This window comes from Vitis vinifera, chromosome 2 (genome assembly GCF_030704535.1).
Source record: "Vitis vinifera cultivar Pinot Noir 40024 chromosome 2, ASM3070453v1".
NCBI lineage: Eukaryota > Viridiplantae > Streptophyta > Magnoliopsida > Vitales > Vitaceae > Vitis > Vitis vinifera.
Window position 1 is genome coordinate 9646295 of NC_081806.1, and position 13958 is coordinate 9660252.

General features: G+C 36.0%; 1 protein-coding gene across 1 annotated transcript; it reads left to right on the plus strand.

Annotated features, from left to right (window-relative positions):
• The first annotated feature begins 1287 nt into the window (after positions 1-1287).
• On the plus strand, positions 1288-13413 carry LOC100243710 (heat shock factor protein HSF8). The gene is made up of 2 exons (XM_003631441.4): positions 1288-1804; positions 11693-13413. The coding sequence occupies exons 1-2, from the start codon at positions 1526-1528 to the stop codon at positions 12902-12904; spliced, it is 1491 nt and encodes a 496-aa protein (XP_003631489.1). The 5' UTR covers positions 1288-1525; the 3' UTR covers positions 12905-13413.
• Positions 13414-13958: the final 545 nt, after the last annotated feature.

The following is a 13958-nucleotide window of genomic DNA, read 5'->3' on the forward strand; positions in this document are numbered from 1 at the left end:
AACGCGTTTTCTGTGTTTTTTGTTATGAAAAATATGAACTATACTCAAAAAACAATTCCAAATAGAGCTGATCATGTTTGGTGATTGTTTTGGAAAATAGTTTTGAAATGTTTTGGTAGAATAAAAATCTCTTTAAGAACCTAAAATATTTTTAACAATTTTTAAATATATTTTAAAAATAATTTTTATATTTAGTATTTTATTTTTAATTACTCTATAATAATTATCTTTTAAAACAATACTAAGAAAACAAATGAAAACAACATAAAACAATTAAAAATTATTTTTTGAAAACACTCCACTTTATGTTATTAAGAACATAAAACTATTTTAAAAAATAGTTGTCGGGCTTATAGTAATCCTAATGTTATTTTTATTTTTATTTTATTTTTTCTTTTAAAAAATAAAAATAAAATTTGGATTGGTAATTATACAACAACAGATAGAAAAAAAAAATCTCGCTGATTTTTTAATGAGTTCCATTGATTTTTTAGTGTGTTTGGTTGGACTAATTTTTGTAAGTTTGATGGGGAATAATTAATAGTGCTGATTTTTTCATTTTAAAATTTGTAAAAAAAAATAAAGGACTAAATAGTTTTATATATAAAAAATTTTTGCTATCAGAATTTAAAAATAAAATGTAAAAATATGTTTTGGAATATAATTTTAAAATTTTTAATTATTAATATAAAAATAAAAATTTGAGAATGAATTGCACCAATACAAATATATTGTTTGGTAGTTTTAATTTTGGTTTTTTATTAAAAAAAAGTGTTTGATAATTACATATTAAATTTTTTTAAAAATATTATATATATATATTGGCAATTTTTGACTTGAAATACCAATAGAGAAAAATGAGATGTGATTTAAAATTAGAAATGATTTTTTTTTTTATACTTCTAAACTCTATATAATAGCCATCCAATTTTGGATCAAATTTTATTTTTTTAATCAAAATTTATAATTTTTTCGGACGTGATTAAAATTAATTTTATTTATTAAATAATAAATATTAAAATTTACCATGAGTCTAAATTTCTTAATTAAAATTTGCGACTTTTTTAGGTATTTAAATTTTCACACCCAGCGGAAGTGGGCCGTGAGCATGGGTCTACATAAGAGGCCTCGTTAGGCCCAAAAATGAATAGAGCTCGTCGAGCTTGGAATACTCCAAGAGCGGGTTCCATAATTATCGAAAATTGAAGGGTCAATTGTGTAACTTCCGATCTGTCGCCATCTCAAACCCGAACCAAGCAACCGGTTCGTGCCCGTTTCCACCGCCGTCTCTCACATTTATAAACCCCCGCTCTCAGCTCTCGTGACCGTACAACTACCCTCTCTTTCTCGCTCTAAAATCTCTCTCTCTCTCTCTCTCTCTCTCTCTATAATCTAGGGTTTCTGTTCGCACCAATGGCGCGCATTTCCACTCCCCCCAAACCCTAGAATTCTCAACCTTTTTCAATCTCTCTTTCTGCAATCTAGGATTGATGTTCGCTGTAGCTATTTGAAAGTCACCAGCGAAATGGAGGGAGCAAGCGGCAGTAGCAGCGCCGTGAATAGTGGTGGTGGTGGTGGTGGTGCTCCGCCTCCTCATCCGATTCCGAATTCGAATGCGCCGCCACCGTTCCTTAGCAAGACCTACGATATGGTCGATGATCCTGCCACTAATTCGATCGTGTCCTGGAGTCCAACCAACAATAGCTTCGTGGTTTGGAACCCTCCCGAGTTCGCAAGAGACCTTTTACCGAAGTACTTCAAGCACAACAATTTTTCGAGCTTTGTGAGGCAGTTGAACACATATGTATGAATTTATCTTGCTTCTCTCCAGTTCATTAAAGTCTTTCTTTTATTGCTTTTACTTTAATCATTCAATGGCCGCTATGGATGTTAATGACGCCTTTTGATTTCAGATAGTCTTAGAATAATAAGTGCAGTTTGGGCTGGAAAGGGGCCAATTACTATTTAAATTTATTTTTAATAAGCCAATTACTATTTAAATTTACTAGAAACTCTCCAAATGGTTGCTGAGAAAACTAGGAAAAAAAAGAATTATGTTAATATTTTAAATCTTATATTTGGGCAGCATCCAAAAACAGAAGTGGGGATGGAAAAACAAAAAGAAAAGAAAGCACGATTCAGGTTGAGCATGTCTGAAATTCAAGGTTTTTTTGCTGCTTTTATAATAGATGCAAGAAATGTCAGATATTTTGTGTGATTTTCTACATATGAGATATCCCTGATTTGTTTAGCAAACTTTTCTCTGTTTTGGTTAATATTTACTAAGTTATGCTTGTCTAATGTGGACCTAATTTGAGATAATTGTACGGTTGATTTGTCCTATTCAAGAGTTAGACATTGAATGGGTTGATGTAGCTGGCTTGTTTAGGATGAATGGACCAGTCTATTTATTTGCTATAAATAATTTAGTATTCAATTTCTGTTGGGTTTAAAATATTTGTTTCATTGTTTTTGTTTGTTATTATCTTTGACTAGGATGTGTAGCTTAGCTCGAATACCGTAGATCAAGTCTTGAACAATCGTCCTTGGGAAAAAAAGGCAATGAAATGTGCTAGTAAGAGCTACAAAGCTGTAAATATCTGTTGATGAATTCAGTAATCTGAAAAACAGAGGATTATTATGGATGACCTGAAGAGCAACTAATCCCACCATCTCTTGACTTAAAATCTACCTAACCCTTGAATTAAGACAATCTCTCAATTGTTCTGAGTACAGAAAATGATCATTTTTACTAGTTATAAAGATTAGAAATTTATGGTATGTTTGGCTCTCTCTCTCTCATAAAAAACAATGAAGTTGCAATGAAATTTCACTATTGTTATACCTAACCCTTAAATTTAAGATATTGTAATCACTGTGAGGACATGGTTCTAGCTTGCCTATCAAAAAGAGTGAGGAAGCAGTTCTGGCTTAGACTTTTGAACTTTCATGTATGATAAGAATATAATTATCCTTTTTCTTAATATTGTTATTTATTTTCAGTTTTATTAGATCCACTTAATTGGTTTTTTATAATTTTTTCTCCCTACAGATGGAAATAAACTAGATGTTGAAAATTTACAATGTTGTTTTTCCTCCTTTCCCTTATATCAGGAAATTATTTCAAAATTAAAAAAAGCTTGTCTTCATTGAAGAAATAGAGTCTCCTATCAAATAAAAATAAAAATAAAAATTGAAAAAATAGAGTCATACTTTTTGCGAGTGGTGGTCTGTGTTTGGTTAGTTTTGGTGCCACTAATTTAGGAAATTTTGGTCAAAACAAGGTTATTTGTTTGTATGCTTTGTCTGAACTTTATGGTCAAAACAACTGGTAGGGACCGCTAACCAAGCTTATTGGCCTAAAATCCTTGAGATCATCAACACCTTTCTTCTTAGGAATCAACACCATAAAGGTCGTATTTAGGCTTTGGGCAAACCTACCATGCTCATGGAACTCTTTAAAAAAATTCAGTACATCAAATTTCACAAACTCCCAGCTAAAATGCCAAAAGACCATCGAAAAACCATCTGATCTTGGAGGTTTGTCACCATTTAGCTCCATCAATGACCCCAACACCTCTTCTTCCGAAGAAAACCCCCCTCTAACTTTCTGGCCTCAAAATCATCCAACACCTCAAAAGGCATCAACTTCAGGCCTCCAACCCCCTTCTTCAGACATAAGGGTTTTAATGGCACCCACCACTCCCTTTTTCAGCTCTTTATCCCCTATAAGCTACTCCCCATTACTTTAATCTTAGCAAGGAAGTTTCTTCTTCTGTGAGTATTAGTCATCTTATGAAAAAACTTTTGAGTTTCTATCCCCTTTCTCAAACCAAATTTCTCTTGATTTTTGTCTCCATGATACTTCTTCCATCAAGTATTCACTATTCCATGTATTCATTGCTCTAGCTCTCATGTATTCACTGCTCCATGCATATCTTTCACTTACCTTTCTAGACGTGAATGTTAAGTCTTTTACAACCTCAAGGTTTATCTTAGTTAGTTCCTTTTTTGGAGCATTGCAACTATTAATTTGATACCTTTCCTTCCAACCAAGTTCATTTGGAACTCAAAAGCCCCTCCTAAAGTTAAGGCCTTTGTGTGTCTTGTGGCTAATAAGAAAGTTAATGCCAATTACATCTTTTAGAAGAGGAATCCTTTTTGTCCTATCATTATGTCATGTGCTTAGCTGTAGGTGAAATAGTTGATCATCAATTTTTTTTACCTATCCACTAGCTTTGGGACTTTGGCATAAGCTATTTAGATTCATTGGAATTGTCTGGTCACCCACCAAAAGTTTGATAGCAATGATGGATATATCTTTTAGATGCTTTGGCAGTCTTTCTAGAGGTTAGGTTCTATGGCATATGACTGGTCTCCTTGTGATTTGGAATATTTGATGAGAAAGGAATGCTAAGATTTTTTTAATTATTATTATTATTTTTTTTAGGATAGATAAAGATTTGGAGACTCCTAGAGGCGTGGTTTATCTTTATTCTTCCTTGTGGACCTCCATAGCTTGTCATTTGATGTGTAGCCCCAATGTAAATGTAAAAAAGCCATTGAGAATCTAGTGTGGAAGATGAATGCATAATATCCACATGAGTTGTTTTATGCAAAGCAAAACTTGAGTTGTAATGCTGTGGACATGTGATAGCCATATGTGTTCAGAGAGAATCAAAAGTGCACATTACCAAAGCAAATAATTGAGTGGTTTTTTGAGACTCCTTGAGACTTGGTTTATCTTTATTCTTTTTCATGGACCTTCATCGTGGATGCGTTTTTTGATGCCCCTTATGGTTTCCAACTCTAGTGGGCTCTATAAAATCCAATTTTGATGGTTGTTCCTTCGGTAACTTGGACATTTTTGGATTGGTAAGGGTCTATAGATCATTGTGGTACAGTATTTAGAACATCTTGGATATCAATTGAGGTAGAGATTCAAGCTCTTTTATAGGTTTTAGTGCAAAGCTTTGGGATTTTCAAAGCTATGGTTTTAAGTCAAATTCTACATTTTTTATTTCTTGGATGTCTAAAGGGGGGAAGAGGTTCATGGAAGTGTGGCATCCATTAAAGTATTGATGTTTTAAGCGAATAGAAATGTTCTTTTTCTTGGACCTCACATGTTGCAAACCAACATGCTGGCTAGACACTTGCGTTTAAGACATGAAACATGAAAATAGGATGAATGTTGGAACCTGTTAGATGATCAACTTTGTAAGCTACCTTGCCAATGGGTTTAAAGTACCTGAATGGACCATAAAATGGGATAATGATTTTTGGTTTGAACCAAAAACTATACAAGATTCTGAATATGGTTGCAAGCAAAAAAATCCAATCACTTTTATTAAACTATTTGCATAGAATGCTATGCAATCTTGTGCTGTTTGAAGGTTAGTTATTTGAAATAATTAGAGTTTTGAGAGGATGAGGATCACGCTCTTGTTTGAAATAATCAATTCCTGAAAGGATTATTTTATCTTAGGTTCATTTCAAATTTTAATGTTCTTACCTTGATTTTAGGATTAGTAGTTGGAGCAATTTCTATTTAAAAGAAGGATTTGAAAGAGGGAGATCATTAGCCCTCAATTCCCAACATTCCTCATCTGGAAAAGAAGGATTACGAAAGATATTATGCAAGATTGCCAAGAGGGAAGAAGGTATCATCCATGAACTAAAGTTCTAGGAAGAAGATTTATAAGAGGGGCAAAATTAAAAACAAATAAAAAATAAAAAACTAATAAATAAATAAGAGAGGGAAGTGAATCATTATCTCATTCTTAAAAGATGTACAAGTGGAAGTGGCTGACTCCTCCACTAAAGTTAGTAGGTTCCATTACCAATGATGGGATGGATGTGAAGGATGAGGATATGGTAAACCATGGGTTAAACCTTATATATGTGTGTGTATACATATATTTTAAATCTTAGAATGAAGGATAAGCTCAAGATTTTGCATGTTTTTTCTTTTTTGCCTTGAAAACAAAATGCTATCATCTGGGAATTAGAAATGGGAAATCTGGTTGGTTTTCTCCTTACATCAAAACCTTTCACTAAGCACTCTCCTCAGCCTAGAAGTAAACACAGGAAACAAGGAAGGAGATCTGAGCCTTTATCCAATTTGCACCAGTACCTCTATCAAGCAATGCAGAGTTTACAGTTGAATGACAACCCGAGCTCCCATTGCTCCATAGATTCCCAAGTGACCTAAAAATCCCCAGTTCACTGTTCATAGGCTTTTCAAAAGTCCAGCTTTAAGACAATCCTTGGCTTTTCTACTGCCTTCTCTTACCTGCAATCCCATGGCTATCTGGGCTGCATCAAGGATTGTCCTGCCTTCAACTTTAACTGAGAAAAAACTTCGCTTTTATGAATGGTTAAGGTATTGTTCAACCATTAGGACATTACCTTTTATTTATAATGGCTATCTTTAATCTGGTCCAACCTATCCTTATACAATTTTGTGGTTGATCTTGGTATTGGTTAAATATGTAAACCTTGTTATTGGAAGGGAATTTATGTTAAACGGGTTTGTGCGGATGAAACAAGTTCTACTTGGGATAGGGGTTGATGTTAAGTTTGGATTAGGGCTATGAGTTAATAAGGGAATCTTGGTTATATAGAGAGAACATTTCTTGGTTGGTTCAACATAGCTTTGAAGGGGATGTGGTTTTCGTGGGTTAGAAATGGATCTTTTAAAGGAATTAGAGGTTGATGATAACATTTCATTAGTGTTGGTAACTCATTTTGCACACTTGTTTAGACATTGACTGTGTTGTATATATCGACACTTGGGGTTGTGCGCCCTACTCTTTGATTGGCTACTTTTATATATGCTTATTTGCCTATCTATATCTATATGCATGTGTGTGTGTGTGTGTATCGACACGTAGCTTGTGTTAGTGTTCTATTTTTCTATGCATATGGATCCATGAGCAATTGTCACATATTTCATTGTGACATCAAGACATTGTAACATGTGGGCTAATAATCCAACATCATGTGTTTTATAGCCCCATTTTCCTGGGAGCCATTAGAATGGTGACATATTTCTCTCTAGGTGAATTGATCAATAGTTTACATGGTGGAAAAGGGAGTTTGAGATTCACCATTGAAAATGAATCCCTATGGAAGTGGGTGATTACGTGGGAGTATGGGGAGATAGGGGGGTATGGTGTTCAAAAGAATCTAGGGAAGGTTATGAGGTGGGGTTGTGGACCACTATTAAGAGCGAGTGGGACGAGTTTAATAGTAAGATTGGTTTTAGGGTGGGAAATGGTAGGAGGGTGAAATTTTGAAAGGATAGGTGGTGCGACGACAAATCCTTGGAAGAGCCTTCCTAGTTGTTCTTTGTGGCCACTACTAAAGACACTTGAGTATAAATTGTGGGATTAGAATGGGAAGGGAGGTTGTTGGAACCCCTTGTTCATAAGACAAAAAAATGATTAAGAGTTGGGAGAGGTAAGGGGTTTTTTAGGAGATTGCAAGTGCAAACGATTATAAGGGACATAAAGGATATTAAGATTCAATAGATTTCAAAGAGTGGCAAATTTGTGGTTAAATCTCTATATTCCTCCTTGACATGGATCCTTTGTAGAGAAAAATAGGTAGAAAGCTTGGAGAGTAGCTCCTTTGTGTTTATTTTGGACCATATTGAAGGAGAGAAATAGGAAAGTTTTCGAAAACACTGTAAATGTGGATCAAGCAATTACACAAACTTTTATATACATTTTTTTGGAATGGGTTAGGGTGCACATAGGAGATTGTTCATCAACAATGATTGACTTTATCGATTGGTTGAACTCTAAGAAACACGAGGATGATGTTTGTTTTTGTGCTTCTCTTTGCCAAGTTTGGCCTTTAGTGCCTTGTATACATTGTGTATAGTTCTACACACCTTTTTGTTAAGCACTATAAATTCAATTGATTTTTACCTATTAAAAAAATGGTGACATATTTCTCTTTGTAATCTATAGGATGCAATTTCTATCTTAAAACATGGTGGCACCCTAGCATAGATGCACATCCTTAAGTGAACAATTGAACTGTCAATTGCCTATGAAACTGAAATGCTTTTTATAGATATTGAGGAAAGGATTGGTCGCTTTACTTCTTAAGGATGAAAATATTGGCCCTATAGCACAACTTTTATAAAATAGACCAAAAAGGGCTTCCTTTCCCTTTTCCATGCTTTCTCCTTGAGATCAACATAGATGGAAGCCTTCTATCTTAGCTACCCCTTCTATTAGGGCTGTAAGGGAATTTGTGGAATGATGGTAGTTGGGGTCTATTTCCATGGATTATCTTCTTGGGTGCTTCTTAAGTACAATAACCTGCCATTGTACATTTACCTGAGCTAGGAGCAAGGCTAAAGGGTCTTGTACTTGGTTCACCTTAATTATAAGCCCCACCTTCCTTATAAGTACTTTGAATTGTTTTGCTAGTGTTTGTGTGGTTACTAGAAATGGATGTTTACCAAAGTGGTAATAGATTTCAAAACCGTAATGGTTTGAGATAAGAATGGGCCCCATGGGCATCCAAGGGGCATGTACCAAGTGCATTTATTGACTTAATTTATGATAAATCTGACTCTTTTATTACCTATAAAAGTGAATCATTCTACATTCCCATAGGAGGATAAAAAATTGCCATGGAGAGAATATGAAGCTCCTTGAAGGCTTTTCTTTGTGTTACTACTAGATTCTCCAATTCCCTCCCTTCCTCTCTATCTATTTCACCATCTGTTAGTTTAAAAGCCTACTATCTTCAGCCAACTTGTGCTTCTATTGAGAATTACCTTTGACAAATTGTCTCATTTTGTGTTTTTGTTAAGAGGAAGTATAACAAAGGATGGACTATTATTGAGAATTACATTTTGCTGTTTAAGAAGGATGGACTATCCTTCTAAGTGTAATCAAATAATAATGTAGCAGTGTCCTACTAACCAAGAGACTTCTAGCAAATTACTGGGTGACATGTAGGCAAATGTTAAATTGACATGGCAAAAGTTACTGAAGTGAGGTCCATTAGGCATCACACATGAAATGAAGGGGGCCATAGTGGGCTTTTTATTGAAAATTTGGCTAATAACCTCTATATCCTCATTCTACCTGATGCTTAATGCATGACTGAATCCATGGTGGGGTATGGGGTTTCCTAAGATATCTTTTGACTAGGGTCTATCAAAAAAAAAGAAAAAAGAAGGGAAGATATCTTTTGACACCACCTGATGCTTAATGCATGACTGAATCCATGGTGGGGTATGGGGTTCCTAAGATATCTTTTGACTAGGGTCTATCAAAAAAATAAAAAAAAGGGAAGATATCTTTTGACTTGGTGTCAATCATTTTCCATCAAGGTGACGACAAATTGCCATGCTCAATCAATGGTGGGATGTTATGAGGGTCTTGACTTGGTGGTTGGAGGAGGATTAATTGAACTAGTTGTGTCCCAGGTTAGCCACATTCCTGGCTTGATCTTCTAAGAACAGTTTAGGAGTGATTGTTATACTCTTCAAGACGGATTGGGTTAGCCAAGACGGATTGGGTTCCCCTGAGGAGCATTTCCGACATGTTGTCCATCAATTATAATGGTTTTGGTTTATCTAAGAGAGGGATAATTTTGTGGCAAGCTGTGTGCATTGCTTTAATTTGGGTTGTGTGGCGGGAAAGAAATGCGAGGATTTTTGAGGATAAAGTAAGGAATTCAGAGAATCTTTGGGATTCTATTCATTTCCTTGCTTTTCTTTGGGCTTTTTGTTCCAAGGTTTTTAAGGGGGCTCCTCTTAATGTGTTACAACTTGATTGACTAGCAGTGTGTAAGTCGAATGGGTTGGTCTAATATAGAGAGTTTGTATGTTTTTACTTAGTATTTTCTAGTATTTGTATTCTTGTAGTTTAGTTTTTCTTTGGTGGGAGGATTCCTCATCCTTCTCTTGTACTTCTTTTTTCTATCAATATATCCCTTTGTCGTTTCCTATCATAAAAATTGTTATACTCTTCAATCCTATCACAAACCACCTTTGACGAATGTCAAGTGCTTATTAGTTGGCTAATTGGCATTTCAATCCTAAAGGAATTTCCTAGGGTGTATTTTCTTTCAGCTTCCTTTGTAGATATGCTTGCTTAAAGAATAGGGATTCTGTTGACATAGTGGCTTGGAGAGCTTCATGGAGAATTCCCTAAGATCCTAAGCTGGAGATATGTCTAGAGCTATTTTGAGGCAAAAAAGAGAAAAAAAAAAAAAACACTGAAAGTTCAGAACCATCTCAATATCCCTGAAGTTAGGTACCTCAAGGCTTGGAACACAATGCATAGCGCTACTTAAAATACTCTTGCTACTACCACCTTAGATATGTTCCTCTCAGTCGCCTCAAACTCTCCCCCAAAGCCAAGCATCTTAATCATCCTCACTGCACTCCTGGCTACCTATGGCATAGTGCAAGGTCATCATCTCTACAGTACACCTTGACATCGTCCAGCTTTCTTGACAAAAAACCTTGAAACACTAGAATGCACGAAAAAAAAATAAAAATGAAACACCTAAGCTATGTTTGGTTCTCGGAAAGTACTAAAGAAAGAAAAAAATGTTAAGGAAATGGTTTTTTCATGTTTGGTTTCATTATGAAAAATATGAAAGAAAATCAAATATAATTAAAATTAATTAAAAATTTATATAGTTTAAAAATCATTTAATCTTTATATAGTAGAAGAAAATATGTGAAATGCATTTGAAGAAACAATTAAAATTAATTTATTGACTTTGAATTTATTTTTTATTTTTCTTCGCTTTTTTATTTTCCTTCTACTTTTCCTTTATATTATCTTTCCCTCGCATTTTTCCCCATTTACTTGGTCAACAGCTTGTTAGTCTCTTAGACTGATAGGGTTGAACTTTTTGTGGAAAGGTCTTCATATTCATATTCGACGACTTTCCCTTTTACTGGTGTTGAGTGAGAAAAGGGTGCCATATTGAAGCTGAAGAGGCCCAAGCCCTAAGAGAGCTTCGTCTGATTTTAATGAGAACAGCGTGTGGCTTGGGTTTGCATAGGTGGTATTGTATTGCTAGCATCTAAACTAGACAAGTTCATTGATGCCAGGAATAGCTTTGGGTTCACTTGGAAGGCATAATGTTACGGTCCTTAGAAAAGACATCAATGGCATTTCAAATTGAAACACTCGATAGGGATGTGTTTTGCCATCCCTATCAAAGGCATAATGTTACGGTCCTTAAAGTTCCTCTTTAAGGTGTCTGGTTGTGTTTTGCCATGTGAGTGAGGAAAGTGAGGAAAGTAAGGAATGCAGAAGAAGAGACAGGGATTTAAATGGAAGAGGCTCTGTGGTGGACCTGATGTGGGTGCTGGTGCTCAAAGGTCCTTTTGCTGTGAATGCTCAACATCATAGGGATTAACACAGCTCAGTGAGAAGTGACAAAATCGAACAGTACATTCCTGCAAGCCACATGGTAGATTAGCAAGTAAAATGCACAGATTACATTGATGTTAAAAAATTTACATTTTTCCTTATCCAAGGGGTCAGATTTGTATGCTTGGAAGTGTTAGATTTTTCCTATTCTTATCAATTTGATGAGCGGTTTTATTTTGTATGTAATCAAAGTCTCTTTGTATTCTGCTGATTATAGTTTCCCTTTCTTCCCCATCCTATTTTCCTATCTTGTCACTGTCTGCAAACAGGGATTCAGGAAGGTTGATCCAGACCGTTGGGAATTTGCAAATGAGGGATTTTTGAGGGGTCAAAAACACCTATTGAGGAGTATAAATCGGCGAAAACCTGCCCATGGACATAATCTTCAACAGCCACAGCAATCACATTCACAGGGTTCATCAGTAGGAGCTTGTGTAGAGGTGGGCAAGTTTGGGTTGGAGGAAGAGGTAGAAAGGCTTAAAAGGGACAAAAATGTGCTTATGCAGGAACTTGTCAGGTTGAGGCAACAGCAACAGACAACTGATAACCAGTTGCAGACCATGGTGCAGCGCCTTCAGGGAATGGAGCAGCGACAGCAACAAATGATGTCTTTCCTGGCAAAGGCTGTGCAGAGCCCTGGCTTTTTGGCGCAGTTTGTACAGCAGCAAAATGAGAGCAACAGACGCATAACTGAGGCCAACAAGAAACGGAGGCTCAAGCGGGAAGATACTGCTGAGGGTGAGCATTCTGCTGCTCCTTCTGATGGCCAGATTGTTAAGTACCAGCCATTAATGAATGAGGCCACTAAAGCAATGCTCAGGCAGATGGTGAAAATGGATACTTCTGCCTTTAGCAACGATTCTGATAATTTCTTGATTGGTGATGTTTCCTCATCATCCAATGGAGTTGAGAAAGGGGGCTCTTCAACCTGTGTATCGGGTGTGACTCTTCAAGAGGTCCCACCAACTTCTTTGCCAGTTGCTTCGGGAGTTCCAAGTCATGACCCCCCCTCAGCTCCTATATCTGAAATTCAATCTCCCCCAGATATATGCGCACTGGTTGGGGCACAAGAAGCAGTGCCCATCTCTATTGCCCTGCCAGATGTAATATTGCCCGAGTTATCTCAAATACCAGAAATGTTGCCGAAAAGTATTGTGGACATTCACAAAGATGATTATGTGGGACCCCAATCAGGGAATGTTGAATTCATGGATCCTATTTCATTGGGAATTGATGGAGCAATGCCGATAGATATCGACAACATCTCTGCTGATCCTGACATAGATGCCTTGCTAGATGCAAGTTCTAACTTTTGGGAGGACCTCCTTGTGGACAATGATGAGGTTGAATCAACTCCACTTGAGGACACTACCAAGGGAAATGAAATGCAGCCATCAGAAAATGGATGGGACAAGGCGCAGCATATGGCAAAGCTTACAGAACAGATGGGCCTTCTTACATCGGATACAAAAAGGATTTGATCTTTGTTCACGTGTACATTGAGGTAAACCCTGGAATCAAAGCTAATCTAGGCTTTATAATCGTGTCATGGTCTTTTGTTGCCAATATTGAGGGGAGCCAAAAACCTTGTTTAGCCTTTCTCCATGGTTTTAAAGCTAATCTAGGCTTTATAATCGTGTCATGGTCTTCTTATATGCCAATATTGAGGGGAGCCAAAAACCTTGTTTAGCCTTTCTCCATGGTTTTGTTTTGCACATACGGGTGGGGACCTAGTTTCCATTTTTACCTAAAATTTTCCCCGCCTGTGTTGGTGCAAAGTCTCAACTGAACTCAAAGGGGCTTTTCAGCTGTGCTATGTGTAATCCTTAGGACAGGTTGATGCTGTGCTTCAGGTAGATGCAGCCTTGTTTATTATTATTTAATTAGAATTGTTGTTTGTTCTTCTTGTAGTCCTTACATTTTGGTTTAATTTCTCATCTGTAAATACTTCTTTTTTTTTCAATGATTATGTGAAAACCCTTTTGAATAATCTATGCATTTGAAATTTTAACTGGTAGGAATGTAACAGCGTTGGTTGAGGAGGTGGGGGTCTTAATTTGAAGAACAGTAGAGTTGTTGAGATCCTGGACCGCACATTTCAGGCAAAATATAAGCCCTTACACAAAGTATAAGCCCCTACACAAAATATAAGCCTTCCAATTGTAGTCATTGCATTGGTGGTGCATTTGTCTACAAGTAACCCAACTTCCTAACTTCAATTTCTTATTCTTAATTTCTCCTATCCTTAAATTCATTTAATTAAATCCCAATAATCATCTCAAATTTTGGTAAATGAAATTGAAATTAAGTTCACAATATTCATAATATCAATATCATTGTCTTCAACCCAAATATAAAACCAAGCATGACCAAAATCAAATGTCGAAAGTTATAAACATAAACCTAAACATACACACCAACAACAAAGTATACAATTAGCACCAATTGACAGAAACATAGATTGGAAGACTCAACAAATACAAACCTCCCGCCAGGCAAATTAATCTCTAACATTGAATACAAGCAAACTCTATT